General features: G+C 39.8%; 2 protein-coding genes across 14 annotated transcripts in view; one reads left to right on the top strand and one right to left on the bottom strand.

Annotated features, from left to right (window-relative positions):
- Positions 1–13,827, top strand: part of syne2a (spectrin repeat containing, nuclear envelope 2a) — an 88,099-nt gene extending 74,272 nt beyond the window's left edge. For 8 of the 9 annotated variants that reach the window (XM_023152059.3, XM_024805180.2, XM_024805177.2 and 5 more), the window contains 16 exons: positions 1,982–2,144; positions 2,460–2,650; positions 2,960–3,110; positions 3,746–3,928; positions 4,548–4,685; positions 4,909–5,100; positions 5,478–5,754; positions 6,701–6,769; positions 8,059–8,192; positions 8,326–8,452; positions 9,784–9,986; positions 10,091–10,267; positions 11,674–11,802; positions 11,977–12,168; positions 12,263–12,345; positions 12,416–13,827. In XM_023152059.3, the coding sequence (XP_023007827.3) occupies positions 1,982–2,144; positions 2,460–2,650; positions 2,960–3,110; positions 3,746–3,928; positions 4,548–4,685; positions 4,909–5,100; positions 5,478–5,754; positions 6,701–6,769; positions 8,059–8,192; positions 8,326–8,452; positions 9,784–9,986; positions 10,091–10,267; positions 11,674–11,802; positions 11,977–12,168; positions 12,263–12,345; positions 12,416–12,623 (2,617 nt within the window). In that variant the 3' untranslated portion in view covers positions 12,624–13,827. The remainder of the gene's footprint in view (positions 1–1,981; positions 2,145–2,459; positions 2,651–2,959; positions 3,111–3,745; positions 3,929–4,547; positions 4,686–4,908; positions 5,101–5,477; positions 5,755–6,700; positions 6,770–8,058; positions 8,193–8,325; positions 8,453–9,783; positions 9,987–10,090; positions 10,268–11,673; positions 11,803–11,976; positions 12,169–12,262; positions 12,346–12,415) is intronic. The other variant, XM_024805178.2, reaches the window with a different exon arrangement.
- Positions 13,828–14,367: 540 nt separating this feature from the next.
- The window catches only part of esr2a (estrogen receptor 2a), a 28,382-nt gene continuing 16,527 nt past the window's right edge, over positions 14,368–26,222 (bottom strand). For all 5 annotated transcript variants that reach the window (XM_076874046.1, XM_004550575.4, XM_004550576.4 and 2 more), the window contains 5 exons: positions 24,766–25,074; positions 21,522–21,660; positions 20,883–21,016; positions 17,963–18,146; positions 14,368–17,767 (listed from right to left, as the gene is read on the bottom strand). In XM_076874046.1, coding sequence (XP_076730161.1) covers positions 17,533–17,767; positions 17,963–18,146; positions 20,883–21,016; positions 21,522–21,660; positions 24,766–25,074 — 1,001 coding nt within the window. In that variant the 3' untranslated portion in view covers positions 14,368–17,532. The remainder of the gene's footprint in view (positions 17,768–17,962; positions 18,147–20,882; positions 21,017–21,521; positions 21,661–24,765; positions 25,075–26,222) is intronic.

Genomic DNA, 26,222 nt, shown 5'->3' with positions numbered 1-26,222 from the left:
CTAGCAACCACCTACAATGGGTTTCTATGACCCATTTGTAGGTCACTTTCATTTCTACTACTACTTTGATGTATTTCCAAATACTTAAAAAAACTGTTTTTTAAAAAAGAGACAGTTTGTAAAATGTAAATAAAAATGAATTCATTGATTTGCAAACCTGATAATTTTAGTGAACCTCTGCTCTTTTTTTACCTAATCGTGTTACTGATCTGTCAGCAATTTAACTAATTAGTAACAAAATTTTCCTCCAGGTGTTTTTTCTTCTTCTTTTTGGCTCCACTTACATTTCCAGCCTTTTGTTGGCCACTTGCCAACTTTTTTGAGGCCTGTTGCTGCCATAACATTCTCTCCTCAAATGTTAAAATGTTTTATTTCAATATTTAGGATGTTTTCTACGGTCTGTTGTGAATACAATTTGGGTTTGACACAGCATCCCAACTTTTTCTTAACTAGGTTTTCAAAATATGCCGCTCGTTTACATTCTCACTTCTCCGTTATCTGTTGGGACCCTTTCATACATTCTTGAGGCAGACAATCACACTTGCAGCTGGTTTTTTAGTGCTTATTATTTCGGTGGAGAGCGTCTCCACTCTCACCCTTGACAGGCTCTGCTGGACCTCGTCAGCAGAGGAGGAAGGATCAAATGGGTAAATTAACTCAAACTCCCAAATGGGGCACACTTCAGGCTTTTAATGCTCAGAAGAGAGCTTTTATTGTTCCATACGTTGCTATGACACCAGTCACTGTGGCGCTCTGTGTGTGTGTGTGTGTGTGTGTGTGTGTGTGTGTGTGTGTGTGTGTGTGTGTGGGTGTGTGTGTGTGTGTGTGTGTGTGTGTGTGTGTTCTTTCATACGGGTGTTAGTTGCCATGGTTACTTTAGAAGTTCTAGTAAGGATACCTGAGAAGGTTGAAGGCTAGTGAACTCCTTCTTTTTCTTCTTCATTCCTTCCTTCTTTGCTTCCTTCCTTCTTTACACTGTTAATGCTTAACCCTTGAAAAGCAGGACTATAAAATAATTGCCAGAAAAAGTCTAGAAATTCGCAATGGGAATGTTGAAACTCCTGATGAAATTTATAAATAAACAAATAAATATAAATGTGCATATATGAATTTTAGTTTCTATCATATTTGCTACATCAGGCATTTTTAAATGTATTTTATTTCCTAAAATGTATTGTGCAATTTATTTAAGATTTTTGGGGAAAAATAGTCCTGATGATGTAGAAGTCTCAAAAACTCTTAATAACTATGATACACTTTAAAGGGTTAGCAATCATCAGTTTAGTACTTTGATTACTTTAACCCTCTAAGACCCGAACTCTTCCACGGCATGCATTTTTAATTTCTCTTTGATATTTGGGCTGATTGGGACCCGATGAATGTAAAAACAAAGAATTACCAGATTTTTTTTTTTAACCTAATTTTTGTTTCTAAGAAAAATGAGAGCCACATGTGAGGATATTCGTTTAAAATTTTGATAGAACAGTGGCAGTATAATGTCCTCGTAAGTGGATATCAGGCCCTTGTAGAGCAAAATTGAGTATTTTGGTCTAAATAACCCAAAACGTGATGTCCACATACGCCAGGTCCTAGGAGGTTAATTATTCACATTTTTTTTTAAATTTTGTAATTAGTTTGTTTACTGTAAGGTTTATTGTATTATATATCATTTTTTCTCCGTCTTTCTCTCATTCACTAGTTTTCTTTACCCTTATTTTCTCGTTCATATCCTTTTTTTCTTTCACTATTCTCTGTGGTCTTCTGTACTTTTTTGTATTCCCATCTTTTTATTCAATTTTATTTCTATTGGTTTTTGTTTTTTAAACTCAGGTGATTGTTCAGCAGTTTCATCACTTAATTTTAAACCTTAATAAGGGTTGAAACCCCCAGATTGTTATTTGTTAATATCAAATGAAGGCGTTCAAAGAGATTTTTTATCTTTTTTTTTTTTTTTTACATTGATGTGGTTGTGTCCTTTCAGGGTGAAGAAGCTGAAGGAAACTCTGGTGACGATCCAGCAGTTGGATAAAAACATGAGTAACCTCCGCTCATGGCTTTCTCGCATCGAGGCCGAGCTGTCAAGACCCATCACCTACAGCGTCTGTCACGAACAGGAGATCCAAAGGAGGCTGGCAGAGCAGCAGGTGGACTTCACAACACCTTATGACATTATTATTATTATTATTAATGTCAAACAAGCAATTTGACATTTTTAATTTTTTCCCTTTTTTTTTGTAAACCCTTTTTCTCTCTTTTTTGTTTGTTTTAAAGGTTCTTTTTCACTCCTTGCAACTCTTTGTCTGTTTATGATTAATAATTCATATCTGTCCTTTGTTTAATTTGGGGAGAGGTGGTCACATGCAGTGCCTCACTGTCCTCTGTCTGTGGACTGATGTTTAATAAATGAGGTTTGTAGCACAGTATGGACCAATGTGATACCTGTCCTTATGTCTGTCCAGGAGCTGCAGAGGGACATTGAGAAGCACACGGAGGGCGTAGCATCCGTGCTCAGTCTGTGCGATGTGTTGCTGCGGGATGAAGATGCTACTGGTGGCACTGAGGCGGAGAGCGACTCCTTGCAGGAGACCAGCCGCAGCCTGGACCAGCGCTGGAGGACCATCTGTGCTATGGCTCTGAATCGAAAGCTCAGGTACTGTAGGAGCTAAAGAACATACTGATGTTTAAACTTCTATGTCTGTTACTGTAATTTTCTGTACTGTCACAAATATAATAAATGAAATATGACAAAATATTAAACAAACTGGACCCAAATGTCGATTTGAAGCTCATGATTTTTAACACGGGGTCTTCTTTATGTTACTGTTCAACTGATGTCACGACACAGATTCTTTTCTAAATAATAATTCATGTTGATTAAAAGTTTTAGGTTAATGCTTTAGACGTACGCAGAGTCTGAACATTACAGAAACAAATATTCCATCACGATGTCTGCTCGCAGGATTGAGGAGACGTGGACACTCTGGTGTAAGTTTCTCAATGACTACTCCCGATTTGAGGATTGGCTCAAGATGGCTGAGCGAACCGCTGCCAACCCCAACTCAGCTGATGTCCTTTTTGCTGTCGCCAAAGAGGAGCTCAAGAAGTTTGAGGTCAGTTGTTGTGAGGTTAGCTTGATGAAGATTTGTTTCTGTTTGATCATCAGTAATCTTTATCAGTTTGAAGTCGGACGTTGCAACTCAAGGGATGAACCAGTGTTGTGTTTATGCAAAACAAAGTACCAATTTTAAATTGTGTCTTTAACCAAAAAGCTATTATTAAGGAAGGTAGACAAGGAGAAAAGGCTGAGGTATGCCAAATTACACAAGAACTGGAGTGAAAAACCGTGGCAACGCATTTGATGGAGTGATGAATCCAAATTTTAAGTGTATCAGTTCAAATCGTCGTGAGCATGAGCTGCCAATGCAGTAAAAGTAGACTTGGATAGAACACATAATAGAACCCTATCAGTCATAGATTGTCCTTGAGACACTGCAAGAATAGTTCAGGCTATATAAAAGTAAAGGTGGTCCCAAATATTGAATTTCAAGGTCATTAAAAGAATATAAACTCTGTCTTTGCCCTATATATTGTATTTCCATTGATGTTTGCACATGTTTCAATAAATCTTAGATAAATGTTCTTCATTTTCTTAGAAAAATATAATAAAGAAATCGAGGATGTTTCAATTCTTCACACTGAGGAAATAAAGACACTGAATTGTCCATGCTTCCTCTCTCTTCTTCAGGGTTTCCAAAGGCAGGTTCATGAGCGACTGACCCAGCTGGAGCTGGTCAACAATCAGTACCGCCGGCTGGCCAGGGAAAACCGCACCGACCGAGCCAGCCAGCTCAAAGCAATGGTCCATGAAGGCAACCGGCGGTGGGATACACTGCACCGAAGAGTGGCCGCCATCCTCCGCAGGCTCAAGGTACAGAAACTTTTATTTTTGAAATCTCATTTTAGATTTCTTTTCAATTTATTTTAATTTCAGTCAGTTTTCAGAGTACATTTTCAGTTTTAGTTAAATTTTTGGTCCTAATATGGAGCTGGTGTTTGTCAGATTCACATAAAGGCCACTGACTCATTGAGTGTATTTTTGTTTTATTCTAATTTCAAAATCACAACATGATGCACGCAGGCAATGTTACTTTCTTTGTTTGACATTTAATTAATAGGCAAATTCGTTTGTGCGTCCTTACTGAAATTATAGTAACGCGACTGCTCGGTTGCAGCATTGTTCAGAACAGTTTGAAATAATAATTGTGTAATCAGTAAAGCTGTAAAAAGGCCCCCTGCTAATGTGTTGATCTATGAAACGGGCTGTTTCTCTTAATAAATGTCATAAATACATTTAATTCTGACGCCATGTGATTTCTCCTCGTTTTAAAAGTCAAATGTTTCCAGTTGTTTTTATAAAAGCTGAAATTGTCTTGTGTTGCACATTTTACTGTAAATCTCCGGCTTATTATTTTAAATTGACAAGTTGGCATTAATGTCAAGCTTTCACTAGAGGATGTAATGAACTGCTTTGCTTTCTTCTCTCACAGTATTTCACCAGTCAGAGGGAGGAATTTGAAGGGACCAGGGAAAGTTTGCTGGTGTGGCTGACCAACCTCGATCTGCAGCTCACCAACGTTGAGCACTTTTCAGAGAGCGATGTCCATCAGAAGATACGGCAGCTCAATGTGAGGCACAGCTCATGTACTGTACACACACAAAACCATGTCTCCTAGTGATTATAAGAATTGCATGTTAAGATGCTTAAGGTCTTGGCTTTAGCTATGGCAATATTTTGGAAAGAATTATTTGTTGAATGCTTTTACAGATATTATCAGAAGCTGCGTTTTGTTCCTTTGGGTTTAAAGGCTCAATCTCTGTCCACTCATTCATCCCTTCGTCTTCCTGCAGAGTTTCCAGAAGGAGATCACCCTGAACACTGAGCGCATTGATGGACTGATTGTGTTTGGAGAGGGCCTGATCCAGAAGAGCTCACCGCAGGATGCGGCGAAGATAGAGGAGGAGCTGGAGGAACTGCACTCCTACTGCCAGGAAGTTTTCAGGAGACTGGTCCGCTTCCATCAGCGCCTCAGCCAACCCCCTGTAAGCCTAGGCGCACACATTTTTCAGATTCCAGTCTAATTCAAGCAGATATAACAAAATGTCTAACATATTATAAATAAAAAAATATCCCTTATCATTTTATAGATTTTCCTTTGTATGACTTTTATACATGCATGCAGTTTTTTGTTCCATGTTTTTAAACCTATTTTAAATATCCAGCACAATATTTTCCAGATATGTTCGTAGTTTTTGGCACCGATCCATACGCATGTGTTTATTGCTTGATTCTATGCAATTTTTTCAAATTATGCATAACATGTGAGAGGCAGTTCTAAAACTAACAAGGACTTGGTGTGTGTTACCAGTGTAAGGACAGGTATGTATCATTCACACTTGGCTTGGTTTCTCTGTCCTAGATCACAGAAGAACCAGAGATCCCCTCTACCACCTTTTCCCTGGAATCAAGCTTGGAGCTGATTGGCCGACCGTGGCTTGGGCGTAGCTTTGGAAGCCTTCCAGCCACACCCACTCTCCTGCTGTCCTCACCCCTGGTGCGTTCAGGGCGGGAGACACCGGATTCACTGGCTTTGGAGTGGGACCACACCGTAGACGTAGGAGGGTCATCATCACATGAGGATGATGAGGAAGAGGAAGAGAACGAGGAAGAGGGAGCTTACTTCAGTGCGCTGTCAGGTATCTTTAAAGTCTGCCTCCAAGGGTGTCAAACATAAGGCCCGGGGGGCAGAACTGGCCCACCACAGGCTCCAATATTGGCCACTGGGAGGCAGCTGCTCTGATCACAGATAAAGACAACCCCATTTATACCAAAGCACCAAAATAAATAAGTAGTAGATAAATAACAGTGTTACAGTGTTATTTCTAACAATTTAACCCCAAAGAGTCGTGCTGACAGACATCCTGGGTCAGCCCAGACCTGTAAAATAAAAGTTAAAAAGGGAGTTAATAAGAGGTACAAAACATACAACTAACAAGTAACTCCTGCTGTCATTCTGCATAATCACAAAGAGCCAAATCAAGTTCTAGAGACTGAGAGCAACTCAGCATTTAACTTGCATCGTTTTTGTGATGAGTCACTGTGTGAAACTTGCTTGACTAACTGCCAATGAAGACAAAGACGAAAGCCCAGCGCACATTTTTTAAAAACAGGGAAAATCTGCAGATGTCCTGAATAAATTAGAGAGGATAAACATGTACATTTCTGCCTTGACAGTTCAAACTCGGTAGTTTAGGCTGTGAGTTAAAAATCAGTAATCAGTATTATTATAAAAATGTCAGGTTGCTGAGATGTAAAGTTTTCTTTGTTTGGTTGTTTAGTTTTCACACCAGCTGAAAATGAATGTTATTCACTACCAAAAAACAACTGACTCATAAACCACAGCTCAGTCATAAGCATGGAGACAAACGATCCACAGCATCATCCATCGGAGCCCTAAAAAGCAGACCAATGTTCAATGTTGCAAAAAAGGAGGCAAGCAGACAAAGAAAGAAATCCAAAAGACCAAAAGACTTGGACAAGTTTGAGCCTTTTCCTCTCATTTTTCAGTTTTTAGTTTGGATTCTGGAAGAAAGGATGTCTTGTTTTAAAGAGATTTCTAGTCTGACCCCTCTCTCCTCGCAGAGGTGGAGTTGACTGAGACCCTGGAGGAATTTATCGAAGCCTCAGAGGCCCCGCTCGCCTCGTCACTGGGTAGGCTCAAGAGCATCTTCAGCACTCACCGCTCTGCTCTTCATGCCGAAATATTTCCAGAGAATAGCTTCCTGCTGCTCATGTATCACTTGGCATCCAAATGCTTGTTGTGCTGTCTCTTCCACTTGGATACTTTACTGGTTTAAGGAAAAAACACCTCGAGTGTCCTTTTCTTGTATATTTGTAATATAAATGCCCAAAGTCTCTACACTTCAAAGTCCTGGTCTGCTTATGATTGATTTATTTGAGGTCTTAATATTTTTTGCACTTTTAATGGGTTTATTTTTTTCTTCAGGAGATTTTTTATCGTTATCTGAATTTATGTCTTCCCTTTTTCTCTTTTACATCTTACTTTCAGCGGTCCAAACTTTGTTGTGTTAATTTCAGCCTCTTTCATTTCATCCTTTCATCCTCTTCCAACATCCTCTTTTATCTTTGTCTTTTTTTTATATTGCAATTCTCCAACACACTCACATTTGCCCACCTCACTGTCCTCCACTAGTTTCTAGAACTTTACAGTGCATGTAACACTAGGAGGTAGGAAAATGTTGTGCTGTGTCATCCATAACATTATTGTTATTTATCAATTTCCTTTGATAAATAACAATTCCTACCAGTCTATGCAGGTGTTTTCCAGTTGTGGCCTTGCCTACTTGGCTCTTTGTGCTGTAATCCCTCTTTTTACCGCTCAAACATGTGAAATAAGCACTGAGTAAACACCACCATGCAGATCTTTGATTTGTTGTTTGCAGGGTTATTTGTTTGTTTTTGCTCGAGTTACGTTCCAGATGTACTTAATTTAGTAGATCTGAATACATCTGATTCACTGTAGTTGAACCTCGAATGTTTGCTTGATCACACCAGACACATCAGCTAAAGAGACAGTAGTAAATGCCAGATGCAGATCTTACAGTGAATCAATCCAAAAACTCCCACAAAGGAAAGTTAAGACCAAATGGTTTCTTAGCAGAAAGCTGGTGTCCTGCAGTTAAAAGGAGACCTAATGCTTATTTCCAGCTCCCTTTTTTTTATTCTGCAGTTCCATTAAAATAGCATGTTTCCACTTTTTTTATTCCAAAGAGAAGTCTGAGAAAGACCTGAGCATTTTTGTGTGTGCATATTTGCAAATGAGCATCTAAAACTGTGAACATCCAACACTGAAAAATATGTCAAAATAGGTAAAAGATAATAAAAAATATTATAATAATATTGAGAATACAGTATATCTAAATGTAACATTACTGGAAAATACTGACAAAGACTCATTTTTTATTATTTTTGCATCTCAGCATCAAGCAGGTCGGTGGCTGTACAAGACTCTCCGAGATGGCAGGCACTGGGAGACAGAGAAACTGAGTCTGATACAGAGGGACACACTGAGGCCACACCCACTCTGACCAGTACCCCTCTAAAGCCGGGATATGTACGCTTCAAAAACTTCTCTCTAGTAGTTAAACTAATAATAGCTCACTTTTGGGAATGCATTTGAGACAAAATATGCAGACCGTGTGCTCCTCCAGATGTAATAACTTAAAGTGTGTTTGTTTTGTTTCCAGCTGAGTCTCATGTCTGAGTGCAGCAGGAGCATAGAGAGCATCAACAGAGTGTCGCTGATCCTGGATGACGTGGAGCAGCCGGAGGAGTTCGGTCTCATGGGACTGAGTGCCTCAGACAAACAGTCAGGTGAGCCTCAAAGATGCTGAACGCTTTGCAAAAATCAGCAACATCAGGTAAACTATAAACTGTATGTAAATGATGGATATAGTAGGCCATAGTAACCGTGACATCACACTGTTTTCAAAAGCAGGTTTGCGTTTTTGTTTTTTGTTTTTTAAATAATATTATTAGCACTCTTTGATGGCTGAGGGCTCATTCTGGGCTGTGCTAACTACATATTGTTGTACCATCCCGGAGGAGTTAAGCTACCTGTGTAACCTGTGTAGGGTCCAGGTATCACTTCATGTTACCAGTAGTGCAAAACTAGTGAAAAAACAGTCAGAAAAGTTGAGGAAGGAAAAATGTCAGTGGCTTCCAGCTGTAAAACCACTCCTGTTTTTGAAGGTTGCCTCATTGTTGCCCCTTCAGTGCAACTGAGGGTAATTTCATTAACACCGAAGCAGCGGAAACTGATCAGTATCACAGAAGTTTAATTGACTTGATACTATTTTCTCATTAAAAAGGGTTACTCAAATTTTTTTGAGCAGTGTGTTTACTACCATTTCTTAAGTGAGTCAGCAGTATCTTGTGGTCTCATTTCTTGTCGCTTCAATACTTGCCGTGTATTTTTCTGCTTCTAGTCACTTGAAGTTGCCAAATATCACTAAATGCTCTGTGGTGTCGAGTCATCACTTCATTGTCAATCACTTTCTGTGTAGACGCAGCATCAGTAAGCAATTGGACTAGAGCCACGCCCTGTATTGTATGCTGCTTCTTCTGCTATTTTATCCAGAGGTGTCCATAATTTATAAATAAGCTTGGTACTGTCTTCAGTAAGACCAAAATAGTGACATCATAAACCAAACACAGAAGCATTAGCGCATAAATCAAGTGAGCAGAAGGTTCATTTTCTCACGGAATACTATTGCTTCATTTTGAAACTGAATAGGTTGCCCCCTACTGGCTATTAGAAATAGTACTTCTTTTGCACTTCCACATCAGCTTTCCTTTTCAGCTACATCAATCTTTTTTATAAAGTCTCTAACTTGAAGAAATGCTTGAAAGTAGTTTAAAAAAAGAGGGAGGGGTTGGACAAGAGTCACTGAGTGGTGTTTAGTGCTTTAATATCAGTGCACGAACATTAGCTTAGACTGCAGAGCTTTGGCAGGAAACAATTATAAACATTGCAGCAGTTTAGCCAGTGAAAGCATTTTAAACCCAGACGTGCATCCAGAAAAAAGCAATGCAAGTTTGGTCTCTGTTTCCTCTGTTAACTGGCCCCTTTGCTGCTGTTTATTTCTGTGAGCTTGAGCATCTTCAGCATATGTTTACATTCAAAGATGTTCGTGTACTCTTAGGTGTGATTGAACGCTGGGAGTTGCTCAAGGCACGGTCCAGATGCAGTGAGCGTGACAGCTCTGAGGAGCCTCAGCAGCTCAGGTGTGATCTCGACAACATTACTTCCTGGTTAAAAAATGTGATCCCGGAGCTGGACCGCCTTCAGGAGCCTGACCCAGCAGCCTGTATTGAGGAGATGGAGGCCAGAGCTAAAGAACTAAAGGTAAGATTTAATACTAAACATAAAAAAGAGGAATTTGTTTTGATCATTAAAAAAGGCAAAAATAAAAAAATGGATGATTGCTTTTTTTTTTTTTTCTTTTGCAGGAGATGCAGAAAGTGTTTACTCACTACAAGTCTATCATGCTGTCAGTCAACCTGCGAAGTGAGGAAGCTCCAGAAGCACAGGAGAGACTGACGAGTATGAACAGAGACTGGAGCAGAGCGTGTACTGGCCTCCAGCAGTGGGACCTCAGCCTGAGGAAGAAGCTCATGCAGTGCCAGGTAAGAGGAAATACCACAACAGACTATTAAAAAAAACTCGAGACTTGTTTTAAGACTTGAAAAATATTTTATTCACATCTTAAAACCTTTCTAAACTTAAGGATAACAGCAGTATTAACACTTTGATGAATGTTCACTGTTCAAACAAGCTTTCACAAGTAACTGATTTTTGTGAAGTTGCAGAATCTTTGACAAGTGACAAGAAAAAAGTGACAAAACTATTTTCAACTTGAATTTTATTGATAACATTATTATTTCCCAATTTTAATAAATAATACTTAATTAAGATTAAGTATTATCTTAATTAAGTATTAAGTGTTATTGTGAATTATGCAGTGATAATTGTGTAATGACTTTCATGCAAATGCTGGTGCAAATAAAGTCACTGGCCACTTCATTAGTTACAGCTTGTTAGCACTGGGTTGGACCCTCTTTTGCCTCCAGAACCGCCCTGATTCATCATGACATAAATTCATCAAGGTGCTGGAAACATTCCTCAGAGGTTTTGCTCCATATTGACATGATGGCTTCACACATTTGCTGTAGATTTGTCGGCTTCACATCCCAAAGGTGCTCTCTTAGATTGAAATCTGGTGACTGTGGAGGTCAGTTTTGTACAGTTAACTCATTGACATGTTCACAAAAGCAGTCTGAGATAATCTGAGCTTTGTGGCATGCTGGGTTATTGCTGAAAGCATAAATAAGTGAACATGGTCAGCAACAAGACTGAGGTTTCAAGACTCAAGAAACCAGCCTGTCTGGCACCGACAACCATGCAACATCACCATTCTTCCCCTTTCTGATGCCCTCTTTGAAATTTAGCAGGTTGTCTTGCTGCCATGTGATTGGCTCATTAGATTCTTGCGTTAATAATAAGTTGTACCTAATATAGTGGCTGGTGAGGTCTTGGTGAAGTTGGTGCATGTAAAGCATACAGTGTGCAAAGTATTAACCTCCTAGGACCTGGTGTCCACATATGTGGACATCACATTTTGGGTTGTTTAGACCAAAATACTCAATTTTGCTCTACAAGGGCCTGATATCCACTTACGAGGACATTATACTGCTACTGTTCTATCTACTGCTCTTATTTTTCTTAAAAACAAAAATGAGGTAAACAAAAATCTGGTAATTCTTTGTTTTTACATTCATCGGGCCCCAATCAGCCCAAGTATCAAAGAGAAATTAAAAATGCATGCCATGGAAGAGTTCGGGTCTTAGGAGGTTAAAGAGGAAAACTATTTTTGAAAAGCAGATGGCAAAAATGTTTTTTTCCTACCATAATTTGGAAGGGAAAAAAATCTAGTTGATGTAAGTAGAAATTAAAATGTCAAAAATGACATGAGCTGAGGTTTCAGCTGAACTGCTTCACTGTAACAAATGACCTTTAACTTTTTCCCATACAGGACTTTCATGAAAGCCTCCACTCTTTGCTGCTGTGGCTCGCTCACGCAGAGAGCAGACGCTACGCAGTGGACATCGGCCACCCAGACACGACTCTCACAGCGCTGCAACAGCACAGCAACACCCTCACTGTAAGCAGAGAGGCATGTTTGGTTACCCAACAAATTGAAAAAAAGTACTGTCCTCACAGATCTGCTGCTGACACTGTGTTTACACTGAGCATGTGAAGTCAAAAAGTTTTATCCAGTCATTTATTCAGCTTGATGCTAGAAATAGTTACTATTTTTGTTGGTTGTGGTCTGCAGGCTCTGCAAAAGGAGCTGCAGGACAGGCAGGCTCATCAGGCCTCCCTTCAGACTCTGTGGTCTCAACTCCAGCCTGAAGACGGCACAGAGGAGAGCAACGAGGCCTGGGAGAAACTCCACGTGACGGGGAGCAAGCTGAAGCTGCTCCTGAAGCAGGTGGACGGCGACCTCAGCAACCTGCGGCAACGTCTGGTAAAAGCTCAAAATATTTTCTTTCTGCACATCCAAGAGCTGTCATGAATGTTTTTTTTACAGCATATTAACGTAGACGATTTATTTACCTCAGGACTGTGAATCTGCTACAGCCGCCCAGTGTCAAAGTGTTTCTCAGGAGGCTGGAAATTCAAAGAAAGGCTCCTCCACTCAAAGGTAAGTAGCAGCGCAGATAACGTTGTTTGTATTTCATGTCTTCTTGCACTAAATATGATGTGTTTTGCAGAGAGAAGCGGGAATCGTCTCCCCCTCGATCCTTCTTCTACCGGGCCCTGCGTGCCGCCTTCCCTCTTCAGCTCCTGCTACTGCTCCTCCTGCTCCTGCCCTGCCTGATTCCAATGTCGGAAAGTGACTCCAGCTGCACCCTTACCAATAACTTCGCCCGGTCCTTCTACCCCATGTTGCATTACACCAACGGCCCACCGCCCACTTGATTGTAATATTCATGCGATAATAGAAACTTTCTAAAGGAAACGGATGAACGTATGTCACCATGCTGTCATGTTCAGTTTCCCGAAGACTGAAAACTGTAAAGATTTGCCAGCAGCTCTTTTGTCTTTCCATCAAGAAAAAACTCACCATGCCAAAAAAACCCCCCCAGGTTTTAACATCATTCAGGAAATCAATCACTTTTGCCACTCGGAGACCACCGACCATCCTCCAACACAAGGATTATCATCAGATGAGGGACGAGTCACCGAATCTATTTCTAGTGAGGTACAGTAATTATCCTATTAATTAGGTAAGAACACATAAATCACAGCATTAAAAAAAAGAAAAGCTACGTATTATGAATAATGATTCATTCGACAGATGACGAAGCCACAGTGGATTTTCAAACTCAGTCTGAAAAGTGAAGCAAGTGCACAAGTGCCTTAAACCTGAATCGTTTCTAATGGTGGCAAAAAAAAGTCAGGTTATATAGAAGTGCATGAGAAAACGACCCTACGTCTTATTGAGTGGCGATCTCAGTAAACACTTTTCTGATGAGTTTCATTTGTTTTCATTTTGTTTTCACTTTTTTAATAGAACATGATGCTCATTGTGTACAGAAAGGCCCAACTAAAGTACAGATTAGGGCAGTGTCACTGACAAGTGGCTACCATATGACGATTCATCATCCTCCACTTCAAAACACCAAGAAAAAGTAAGCAATAGGGTGGCTACAGCCATCATTTACATACAGTTTGATTTTTCACCGACTAAACTGTTTTTTTTGTTTATTTTTTAATCCAGCCAGACACTGAACTCTTGTGTTTTTAAGATTTGCATGTTTATATTTCATTTACTTCATGAACTCTTCACATTTCATTTAATGTTTTCCTGCCTGCTCGACTGAACTCTGCAGAACAGCGCTGATTAAATTTGAATGTATTTGATAAAAAGCCAGCTGAAAGTCTTTTTTTAAAAAAAAAAGAAAAAACACATTCTTGTATACTGAGTTTTTTTAGATGTGATTTTGTCTTGACTAGATTGTGAGTGGACATTTCCACGCCTCCTTGCACTGTTGAAACACTGTAGATTCAGCATGATGTTTATGTACATAAAGCAATAATATAATGCTTATTTATAACTTGAAAAGGTGGATTTATAATCATTTCTTTGTTCCTCTAGTAAATGTTGACTGATTTAAACAAACTGGCTTATCCTTTATTTTATTTTATTTTTTTGAGGTATCCATGCTACCAAACAGGGGAAATGCCAAACCTTGGCTAGAAACACTACAGAAAAACTACACAAGTTTTTTTTTTATTTTTTATAAGAGCATCTTGTCTGTCAGCTTTTTGCAATCTAAATCAGAACCTGAATGCACCTTTGTGCCAAACATATTTGCTTTTCTAAAAATCTCTATAGACTCTATAGGCTCCTCTTGTTTGTGTTCCCAGTGCATGTGTGCTATGGCAGTGCCAAGCTAACAAGCAGAAAGAGTACAGGAAAAGGAGAAAATGGATAATAAGATAAGAATAGAGTGGACAGAGCACAAGTGGAAGAACACAACAGTGTCTTCAACTACCAAAGCTGTAAGAAAAACCAAATGAACGAACATGGATACACAAACTAACAATCTTGTTGTGTTGTCTACTGTAGGTGTGAGCATATGTGTGTTTATGTCACAAAATGTACTTTTGTAATGAGGATGAGAAGCTGCAAACAAGGAGCCAGAGGCAGGCCATCAGCTGAGGTCAAAGTTTTATTAGAATTCATTCAAACCGCGTGCACACTTGCAAATCCCATCTAAAAGAAAACATACTTGGCAGAAGTAATACATGGCTGTTTAAAAAAAAAAACAAAAAAAACCCAGCATCTTAGACGGCCACTTCACTCATTTTTGTTCTATTTGCTATTTTCATCATTGGGCGCATTCTCTGCCATGTTCTTACTTCTACATCCTACATCTGAGGCCTCTGCTGGTGTTCAAGCAGTGCTGATCAGATGCTGGATTTAAAGAGGGGTCCCTGAAAAGGACCCGTTTTCATTTATCAAGCCAAGCCCACAGTACTCTGCTGCACTAACAAAACCCTCAGGGATAACATCAATGTTAATCGCAGTTAGAGATTAGGACTGGAAGTTCTGGAAAGTCTACTCGAGGGACCTTCTTTTAAAAGATTTTATTTGGTTCAGAGAACACTGTGCTACACATGACCCGCTCCATCCGAGTGGCACCGGCATCTGTTTTCTGTGACTTACACTACCCTTTGTATAGGATTCGTTTTGTTTGCCCCAAAATCACCAATCATTTTTGGCTAAAGAAAATGAATTGGTGCTTTTCTTTCTCGAGTTTGTGAATTTTATATATACTTTTTAAAAAATTTCCAATTTAAAATTTACCTACCGGTAGTTATAGTATCTCTGTTTTATCAAAAAATAATTTTGTAGTCTAGACTAAAGATAGTGTTCAAAATTAAATAGTCATTAACATTTACTTCTGCTGATCATTTGCAAGCTGGCAAAACACAGCGTTTGATAAATAACAAATAAGACAAAGGCTCCTCTTTCGTATTGTTTTACTGATTTATACATTCATCAAACATTTTCCCCAGAATTGAACAAGAAGTATCTGTGCAGTGCTTAAACAGTTTGGTGACAAAGGCTGATGAGAGTAAAAGCACAGGCTGTACAGAAAGACCAGAGTCCAGAGGGTCCAGAGGCCTCTGTTTGATGAACCTTGCAGTGATCCTGATTGTTGAAGCTGCATCATGTCACAAAGAGCAACTGTAGCAAGTTCAAAACTACAAAAATAGAAATTTTTTTTGAAGTGCTACGTTGGCATAAGAGCAACAGTAAGGCATCTTTGACAATAAAGCACAGACATTGAGAGCAAGTGAAGGCACCAGCTCAACACAGCTTGATATTTTTCTTTTTCAAATAACTGTATTTAACAAAAACAAAAAAACAAAACAAAAAAAAAAATCAGCATTCAGTTGAGGAATTGTTTTCATGTCTGTTTTTTAAGCTAAAGAAGAAAATCAGAGTTGCCACATTCACTGCCAATTAGCTTAAGTTCTGCTAGAAATCACCTTCTTAGCTGGAGTTCTCTCGTTAATTTTAACCCAGATGAAACAACTCTGTGAGCGATTCAACAAATACATGAGATGCTAACAAAGTAACTGCTTTGTGCAAATACTGCCTTTAATGATCATATACACTACTCAAAAAATAAATGAGGGTAACGCTCAATAATCACAATATCAGAGATAGTCAGGTAAACTTCAGGGACATCAATCTGTTCAGTCAGGAAGCAGAATCCATCATCAATCTATTTCACCTGCTTTGGTGTAAATGGCAACCCCTGCAAGAAGGGAATGGTTTTGCAGGTGGTGGCATGAGCGTTATCAACCATCTGACAGTTTGGCCAGGAACATGCTCTCGAATAGTCCAGTGGAGGTCATTTTATAGGGCTCCTCCTGTTCTTCCTCACAATAATAAGAAGACGATATCAGTTCAGCTGCTGCATTGATACCCCTTTTACTGTCCTGTCCAGCTCCCCTTGGGTAATTGCCCGTCTCCTAGTATTCATCCTCCTGGAGACACGGCAAACCTTCTTGTAACAGCGAGTATGAATGTGCCATCCTGGAGGAATTAGACTGCCTGTGCAGCAGGCGCTGCGTTGTGTCACTAGCAGTGACACAAGTGAAAAAAGTCACACCAGAGAAAGATCTGTAAGGAGGCATAAGGAGAGAGAAGTGGTCTAAGGCCACCACATGCCAAACCAGTTCATGTTGGGGGGGTTGCATCGTTGCACAGACAGCGCAACTGGTTGCACCAAAGCAAGTGGATGATGTTCACAATGGCTTATGCTTCTTAAGTGGACAGATTGATATCCCAGAAGTTTAACTATCTTTGTGTTATAAGGTGATGATATACTGCAGTCTTGATTAAATTTGAATCCCTTACACGAGGATATAAAGTATTATCTTATGTATGTGTCATAATTCCTTGGGTTGTCTAAACATGGGTACAAACAGCATTTTTATTATTATTCATGCATCTCCATCTTCAAAATAAATATAAGAATAAAAATCAATGGATTTTTGAAATTCATCGACTAAATAAATTTTCATTTGCAACTGTGGGATGGACAAAACTTAGCAGATGAAGCCGTGGCCCTGGTCTGTGGGGAAATCATAAGTGTTTTAGTGCATAGACCCAACAATAAACTGATTAAGTAATCAGCAATAATCAGTAACAACAGTCTTTTGTTGCAGCCTCGACATTAAAGTCCATGTGTATAGAAAAGCCACTTAAGCATTAAAACATCTACACACACAAAGTCGAAACACAAACTGAGATTTGTTGAAGAAAACACGCCAGTGAGCACTGTAAGTTTCACAGTATAAGATTTCTTTAACTCAGAGTTAAAGTGTGAGTTTTCTGCAGGTGCTTGTTTTTGGGAATCAGTTACACATAAGCTGCTTGTTCCAGCAAACTGTACAGGCTCTGATTAATCAGTTTAAAAAGACATACTGTCATTGGGAGGTGTGATCAAATCAGTTGTGATCTGTTTTTCTGCATGGGTTTTCATTGGTCGACTGACTGATTTAATGGTCCTGTCACATATCTGAGTACAGCTGAGTGACCAGGTTTGACAGTTTGTTCCTGTTTCGCTTTAGTCTTTTGCCAATATAGTGGAAAAGCAAAGAATCCTGAAAGCGTGATATGTGCTCCATGCGGTTAACTTTGAAGATATTGAAAGTTCACCAGAAACTGTGCACAGCGTGTCAAAGATTCACCAGTGACAGATCAGAGAATCCAGCTCTCGTTCCTACGAAGATACTCATCATTCCCGTGAACTAGTTTTGTGCAAAGCAGTGAAAATTCTTTCGCATCGGAATTCTGATCTGACTACTGGGGTTCACCTCCAGCTCTAGCGCTACTGGGAATCCAGGTATTTGAAGGTCCGCTTGCAGAGCTGTGCAGCCGGGCAGGAGCCTCACTCTGATCTTCCTCCTGCTGAGGAGGCTGAGGAGGCAGACGAGAGCTGTGCATGATGTGGGCATCCAACATCTCCAGCAACAGGTCGTAGAGAGGCACTATGTTCTTCACTTTCATGCAGTGGAGGTGGTCCATGCCTTTGTTACTGCACATTGAAAACAAAGTTGGGCGAGAGGTTAACGTAATGACTTTTGATGGGAACAATCTGGTCAGATGAATGTGTTTCATAACACTGCAGGGCTTTGAATAAATCTGAGCTGTAAAATAAATTCATTTACAGATCTGTCTCCCTTTTTTAAAAATATCCAGGTTTTAATAGCATGATGTTGGGTCCTGTTACCTGACATGACGAATATGTGAAAGCAGCATGAGCAGGTGAGCCAGGCGAGTGTACTGCTGCTGGAAGGTGAGACCGGTTTTGCTGATGGCCAACACCAGAGCTTCTGTCACAGCGTCCAGGAGGCGCAGCAGCTTGGACCGGCTCTGCAGGTCCTCGCTGCCGTCTGAGGAACTGAGGCACATGTCTGGAAAGCAAATGGGAAGAAATACACTTTAAGTGTGTCTACACAGTAAAGACTATATTACAGATATCAATATAGGAGTTTAATGTTGGAAGCTAAAGTAAATAAAACATTTTGAAGTGCATTATCCTTTGTAAACTGTGCAAAAACATAACTGGATTTTTCATGCAGACATCTTGATTCGGTCACAGCAGGAAAAGGACAGATGACCCAGAGAACCAGCGTGTGCAACACCACCGGTAACATCAGACTGAACCAGCTAAATGGAATTTATCCACAATTTATTTAAAATGCATACAAAAGATTTAACACCCCCGAAAATAACCACTGGCCTTCCGTCAAAGGATTGTAACCAGGTGTTATAAATACAAATATTTTTCAAGTGTTTTTTTTTTTTATTTACTTTGGCATAAAATACAAAGGACAGAAGCAAAAGACTTCTGGTAAGGTAACATCGACTCTTTGCTTCAACTATAAACGGATCAAAAGGTGCTTACGCATGTAGTCTGCGCCCAGAGGTGCATTATGAGCCAGGGGAAAAAAAACTGATTTGATTTTGCAGCCCTTTTCCTACTGTGAAACTTTCTGGTAGCAGAAGTCTGAAAAATCCCCGTGTTTTGTTCAACACTAAAGAAACACTTGTTGTGCTTGCAAATACAGTTTGAAAAGGGCTGACATGCTCAAACATTTAGAAACATCCTGCCAAAGCATCGAACATACAGTTTGCTCAAATATTTGTAGAGTACAGAACAGTGTCTCACAGATGGTGCCTTGTCTGTACACACTGGACTGCCCTGTCTCCGTCTTTAAGGAGTAGTTTTCATTTTGAGGGTCATTAAAATCTCGTCTAAACATTTGCTTGGTTAGAATCTCTCTGCTTTTTATCTCTGGCAGCAGAACTTTAAATCTGTTTTTGGAACATTCTGAGCTACTTTGGTTTTAGTTTTTTCCACTGCTACAAAAAGATTATTCACAAAACATCACCATGGGGTTTTCCACTGTTTGAGAGTTAGTAAGTAACACAGGGGCTCTGGTCTGGGGCTTTCATGCTATTGAATTAGCAGATGTCAAAGGGACTGGCTTTAAATTGACTAAATAAAGTAGTATGATCTTCAACTCCATGCATTTGTTGATCATTTTCTGTGTGTGTGTGTGTGTGTGTGTGTGTGTGTGTGTGTGTGTGTGTGTGTGTGTGTGTGTGTGTGTATTCTGAGTGTACAGTGCAAAGATCTGGATGACACACCTTAGTTTTACTGCATACAAAAAACGCGACAGTACCCACAGGTGTTTCTTAGTGGTGGGGTGGGTGGTTTAACTGGTTGCTCTCCCAAACCACTGACTAATCAAGTAAACTCCTTTTTTTCCTTTTAAACTATGCCAGACGTTGAACTTCTTAATAACAACGTAACATAATGCCTTTAATATAGTTTGCAAACACCTACTCATTCCTTTTACAAAACAAATGTTGAGCTCCAAAAGCAGCGTGCTCTTGTACGGATGCACAACTACCAACCCCCCCCCCCCCCAAAAAAAAACAAATAAAATGAATGAGTGGACACATACATAGCATGCATTATAAGTTCATTTTAAAGGTCACAAAGTTCTTTTTAAACTATATATGAACACTAAACATTTAAATACATTTTTCATCATTTTGTTCTTATCATGTCTCCTCCTCCATCACTGCTCTCTCTCCTCTGTCACCTAATCCTCTTCCTACTCACCTCAAGCCTCATCTCCTGAACTAAAGTCAGGGTGCTAAAACACAAAAACGTGCATAAACATGCTCTTTTATTCCCGATATTGTCACAATTACTTACAGTCAACAGATTAGACATGCATCCATCCTGACAACAAGCCAGCTAAACAACAGCAGCTGGTTAAAGGCTAACATTATCCCAGCTAACGTGAGGCTTGAGTGCCCTAAACAAATAAAAATAAATAAAAATCACACTTTCACACTGATTACATTCTCATATTGCATGAGTGTGCTTTTTGCTAAGTGTCCAAGTCCAAGAATGCTAGATAGATCCATTTCAAAGACACTTTAAGAGTACTTCTTACACAAAAACACACCATGCCTCACATTTAGTTTGTTGGGATCTGATCATCTTAAATGTATTTAGGGTGACTAGGTCCCACAAGGAATCATGTGGTTTTCTTCTATGTGACAGTAAATGCTTTTACTTGAATCTAAACCATATTCTGTAGTCTTGGCCATTTTAGTCAGCTCTGATTTAATAAAAACAAACTTTTAATAACATTTGATTTTTATATTCTGGGGCTGAAGGTGAAACAGCTCTGTAGTCGGCAAAGTCAGACAAAAGTCTGACTTCGCTTGTGGAGGCAATTAAAAAGAAAACATTAATGATCTCACCAGAGAGGCCTTGACCGTGTTCATCTTCACTTATGTACCACCTGCTACTCCAGCTACTTTAGCAGAACCTCTGAGTCCTCATAGCACAGACTGAAACTACACAGTGTTATTTGAAACTACACAGGGAACACTGTGTAGTTTCAAATAACTAGCAGTCTTCACTGCTAGTTATTTGGTTTATGGACATACTTACCATGTGTAGGCTCACAAGATTACATGCTGAGATACCAATCTAACACCCCATTGTGGGTTCATGTTCTGGAGACAAACAAACAGTCTCAGTCTCACTTACGCACATGCACATTAAGCACATGACACTGAGAGTGGACCTCATGTCCGCCCACACAAACATGCTCACTCACTGGAGTTGAGGAGGATCATGACCTTGAGGCAGACGTACTCCTCCCTGTGCAGCCTGAGCTCTCTCACCCTGGTTGTGGCAGCTATCAGCATGTCAAAGATCTCCACAAAGCCCTGGACGCAGTTTCCTTCTTCTCTAAAAAGACAAAAATGTTATTTAATTGCATCACACTCTTGATTTTTACCTCCACAAATTAGCCAGACATAACACAGATGTAACTCCCACCAAGAAGTAAAAGATGATCTGCTGTTTTAACTCTGAAGCACTTTACACAAGAGGAAGGAGAGTAACATTAGTGATGTCTCTCAGCTGGCAGAAAAGATCACCAAAAAAAAACCCAGAATAGGTGTTTTAGGTTCTTAAATGCTAAAAATGGGTTGTTGTAGCCTATTGCTAGGTGGTTGCCAGGCAACATGATGCCATCGTAATATGCGATGTAGCTAAGAACCTTTAGGAGCCAGATTTGGTTGCTCAAGCCCTGATGGTCTAGGAGGAGTTGACAGACACAGAAACAAACATACAGAGGTTTGGTGTATTATCATAAGATATTGTGTGTAAGTACACTGGGAACCACCAATAACTCTTTTTAGAAGCAAGTGCTTCTAATCAGGCGAGTGAAACAAGGTTTAGGAGGTGGTACCTGCTCAGGCTGAGGTCAGGGCAGAAGATGAGTTTTCCTGGATGGTCCACTGACCTCCACATCAGTCCAATCATCAACACCTCCAGCCAGCAGGACTCCAACAGATGGACCTGGTCTACGAGACTAAGCTCCACAAACCCTGAGAAAAGGATGTAATCATAAAGTACATAGCTGTGAGCAGATGAAGCATATCACAGAAACCTGAATAACGAGTCTAATGAGCAACTAGGCAGCAGCATGAAGAGAAACAGGAGGTAAACAACTTGGTTGGAAGCAATTTTTTCCATCTCATTGTCCGTAAATGCAAAAACAGAATGCCGACCTAAAAATATCCAAACCAAAAAATAAATAAATAAATAAAAAACAATAAAATAAAACCTAAAACAAGCAAAACCCCTAAAAAGACCACCTTTTTACAGGCAGTGCCATTAAGAGCAATGTGAGACTTGATACTGATTAACGAACCAACAAGGTAAAACAAAAACACGGCACCGTCTCAGCAAACAGGTTAAAAAACATAATAACAAGTACTGATTACGAGGCACCTCACAATTTACTAAGAGTTAGATAAATGAAAAAGACCCAAAAAACAGGAACCAGTGTCCCCGAGACAGGCCTTGACTGTGTCTCAGTCTGGAGTAGCCCTTGCTGAAAGGCGGTGGGTTGGGGTCGGTATCTTAGTATCCCCTCGGCTTGTTGCCTGTACACTGGAGTTTTTCCCGATGGACAAACAGTGCCAGGGCCTGCCAGGGCTGCCCTTTGTCACTAATTACCGATCCAGGAGGGGCTCAGAGTAGAGTTGCTACTCCTCCACATCAAAAGGAGCCAGCGGAGGTGTTTCAGGCATCTGACAAGGACACTTCCTGGGTTCCTCCTGGTTGAGGCGTTCCAGGCATGTCCCACCAGGAGAAAGTGGGACATGCCTGGACCTGGGATACGCTGAAGAAATTAGATCTCTCAACTGGCCTGAGAGTGCTGCATTTGTGTTCCCCCAGAAAACGCTGGAGGAGGTGGCCAGGGAGGAAGGTCAGGGCTCATCTGCTTAGGCTGCTGCCCCTGCGACCCTGCCTCAGATAAGAGGTAGAAAATGGATGGATAGATGGAGGTTCCCTCCCACTGGGTGACCACTGATGTGATCACCTAGCGAAGGAAAGTTGTCTTCTGATGGTGTGAAGTTACCGTAAGCTTTCTGTGAGCTTTGACAAGATCTGTCACTCTTTAAATTATTTTTTGCAAAACGCCAAGTAAACTAAATCGACTTGCACCGACAATCATGTCAGAATCAAAATTACACAAAGATTATTGTACTGCTACTCTCACGTTCAATATGATCATTTATGCATACATATGAACACGCATTCCCAATAAACTGCTCAGTGCCACAGACTTGTATGGCCTGTGCTGCTGACTCAGGCTACGACAACAATGAGCATTCAGACAATTCACTTTGAAATTCACGCTTGAAATTAAATTCTTTTCTTTGCTATAATGATTTATTTCACTTTTTCAGGCTTAAATTTGTTAAATTCACCACAAGCAGTCAGAATTCATTAACAAGGCTACAGAAATCCACCCTTTGTGATACATTGTTATTTCACAGCTCACTGCCAGACTCCAGTTCCATCACTGCTGCTGTGTTTTACAGGCTCAAACGCTAAATAAAGCAGACACAAATGACTGTGCCAAGCCACAAACACATCATTCGCTGTCTTGAGACAGTGAACTGCTCAGCGAGAAGAATAAAATACCTAGATCTGTTATCATTAAAGTAATTTTTACTGATGTTGTAGAAAGACTCTTTGTATAATCTCAAACCAATTGCATTTCTCAACTCAAGCAAACATGAAAACTAGACATAATAACAGCTGTTTCAGGAGCACTTTGAAATGCCCTTGTTTTATATAGAAAAGCTTTCATCTAATACAAGATTCAACTAATCAAAATGTTGTAAATGAGAACTAACGATTAATGATGGCAACTTTGTTACTGTGTGTGTTGTGCTATATACTCACCAGCTCTTTTGTCAAGTGCAAATATTGACTCTTATCAGCTTTCAAATGGAAGCAACTCAGTGCTTTTAAGAAAGTATAGAAGTCAACATGCGAGAGTTCAAACCAAAAATCAGAATGGGGAAAAAAAGGTTATGTAAGTGATTGAACATGGCATGGTTGTTGGTGCCACACTAGTCTAGTCTAAATAGTCTGAAAGAGAGAAAATACATTGTGATCTGAAAAGAAGTCAGCAGCAACTGTTAAAATCACACGTTACAATCAAGATATGTAAAAGAGCATCTCTGAATCCGCAATATGTCTCTGAAGCAGATGGACTACAGCAGCTCACTGTGTTCCACTCTTGTCAGCTAAAAACACGAGGCCAAGATTAAAGTTCACACAAGATAACAGACAAGAAAAGACTGGAAAAACTTTTCCTGGTCAAAACTTTAGATGCTAGAGCCAGAATTTGGTGTAAACAACAAGAACGTACAGATCCATGCTGCCTTCTATCAAAGGTTCAGGTTGGTGTAATGGTACAAGTTTGGGCTTCTTAGTACCAACTGAGCACTGTTTAAATGCCACCACCTACCCAAGTCTTGTGGCTGACCATTTATATTCCTTCATAACTGAAACTATAATGTACTAACTACAACGTCATCTCATGGCTGCTTGCAGCAGGCAAACACACCATCACAAAGCTCAAACTGGTTTCTTGATCATGACGATGACCTCACTGTACTCATATGGCCTCCTCAGTCACCAGATCTTAAACCAACAGAACATCTTTGGGATTTGGTTGAATAGGAGACTCACAATCAATCACATTGATGTTGCCTAAAAATTACAAAAAGAAGTGTATATTTTCTTCATCAGTGTATACTACACTTTATTTATTCATGACATGAATTGCTCTATTGGCGAAACACTTATTTGTGTCAGCACTCTGGCTCGAACCATTAATTAAGTGGTATTGCCACATTGCTATGTAACTTTGCACATGCACAGTCGGAGAAAATCTGCTGGTAAAGTGATATTTGAACCCTATTTTTGGACCCGTTTTGTTTTATTAGATTTGAATGGGGACACTGCACATACATTTTCTTCTGATTGACCAATGAAAATGGAAGGTCTGATTCTCCACATTCATTTAGAATTTTTGTTGACCTGAATAACCTGAAGAAGATAAAAAAAAATTTTTAATTATATAAATTCATCTAATTTTTTTTTTGAAATATCACAAAAACAAACACCTGGAATCTTCTTGGCCCAGCTAATCATGTGAACCAGCTCTTTATCTGCCAGGTTGGTGAGCAACATCATGATGCTTGCTTCGGTCAGCGGCCTCTTCACGTCCTTCATGAGGTAGATATCTGGCGGCTCCGCCTCCAATATCCGCTCAATTAGCTGCTCTGGGGTCAGTGCAGGTTTTTCCGGCTCATTTAATGAACCTTCAGCTGGTCCAGTTATGCCCTTTGGTTCAGCTGTTATGTACTGTGAGGATTGACGGGTTAGCCGCCTTGCCTGCGAATTCCTGTAGTTTCCACGCTCCTTTCGAATACCTGTGAGTAACAAGGCAAGCATTAAATTATAGCCAATTTTAACCCATGTTCCAGACTGTCCATATCTGTTAAATTTTGCTGTTGTTTTCTATATAAGATTGCAATTTTGGGGGGTTAAGAAGGGTAAAGCAAAAATGGCAAGTAGCAAGTCCATCAGTTACAGACAGAAATCACTGAACAGGCTACAAGATCTGGCACCATGTAGTTCCTACTTGGAAAACAAAATGTCGGAATAAACTGAAATCCAAATTTAGAGTATGGGAATCCTATTTACTGCAAACAGATGTTGAAAAGATTTGTTTTGTGTGGAAATGATTAATAGAGCCAGTGGTGGCTTTTAGAGCCAGATCACATTTCTCATATGTAGAAAAAAAACTAAAGTAAAAGCGCTGGAACCATATTAAAGAACAACATTTGGATTAAACTTTATTTCTATCCAGATATCCCTGCATCATTGCAGTGATACCCATAATTAAAACTTCACGTTTTAACCAAAACACTACAAGAGCAGATCAAATGCAGGAATGAAGACTTCTTTAATGAAATGTGAATTAATAGGCAAACAAATACTAAAACATTATGGAATATTAAAACATATATTGTTCTTGCTCTTGCCTATAATGAAACATAGTTCTGTCATGTTGTTGTACGATTCTACAGAAAAAATAGAAATTAACTGATCTTACAAGTAAACAAGAACATTAGAAAAATATATTCAAGCATATGTATAATATCAATACTGTATAATTAGTAATCACATCATTCAAATTTTAGATAAAATAAACCAAACATCATCAGATGACCAAGTTATTTAGGTAATAATCAGAACATCAAGTTACTGTTGGCTGGATTCAGAAAAACAAAATGCAAAAACTTCTATCAGAACTAAATGGTAAATGGCCTGCATTTGTATAGCGCTTTACTCAGTCCCTAAGGACCCCAAAGCGCTTCACACTACATTCAGTCATCCACCCATTCTCACACGCATTCACACACTAGTAATGGCAAGCTACGTTGTAGCCACAGCTGCCCTGGGGCGCACTGACAGACGCGAGGCTGCCGGACACTGGTGGCCCTCTGACCACCACCAGTAGGCAAACATGGGGTTAGTATCTTGCCCAAGGATATTTGGCATGCAGCCAGGAGGC

This window comes from Maylandia zebra, linkage group LG15 (genome assembly GCF_041146795.1).
Source record: "Maylandia zebra isolate NMK-2024a linkage group LG15, Mzebra_GT3a, whole genome shotgun sequence".
Taxonomy (NCBI): Eukaryota; Metazoa; Chordata; class Actinopteri; order Cichliformes; family Cichlidae; genus Maylandia; species Maylandia zebra.
Note: the sequence above shows the minus strand (reverse complement) of the source record. Positions and strands in the feature narration are given on the sequence as shown.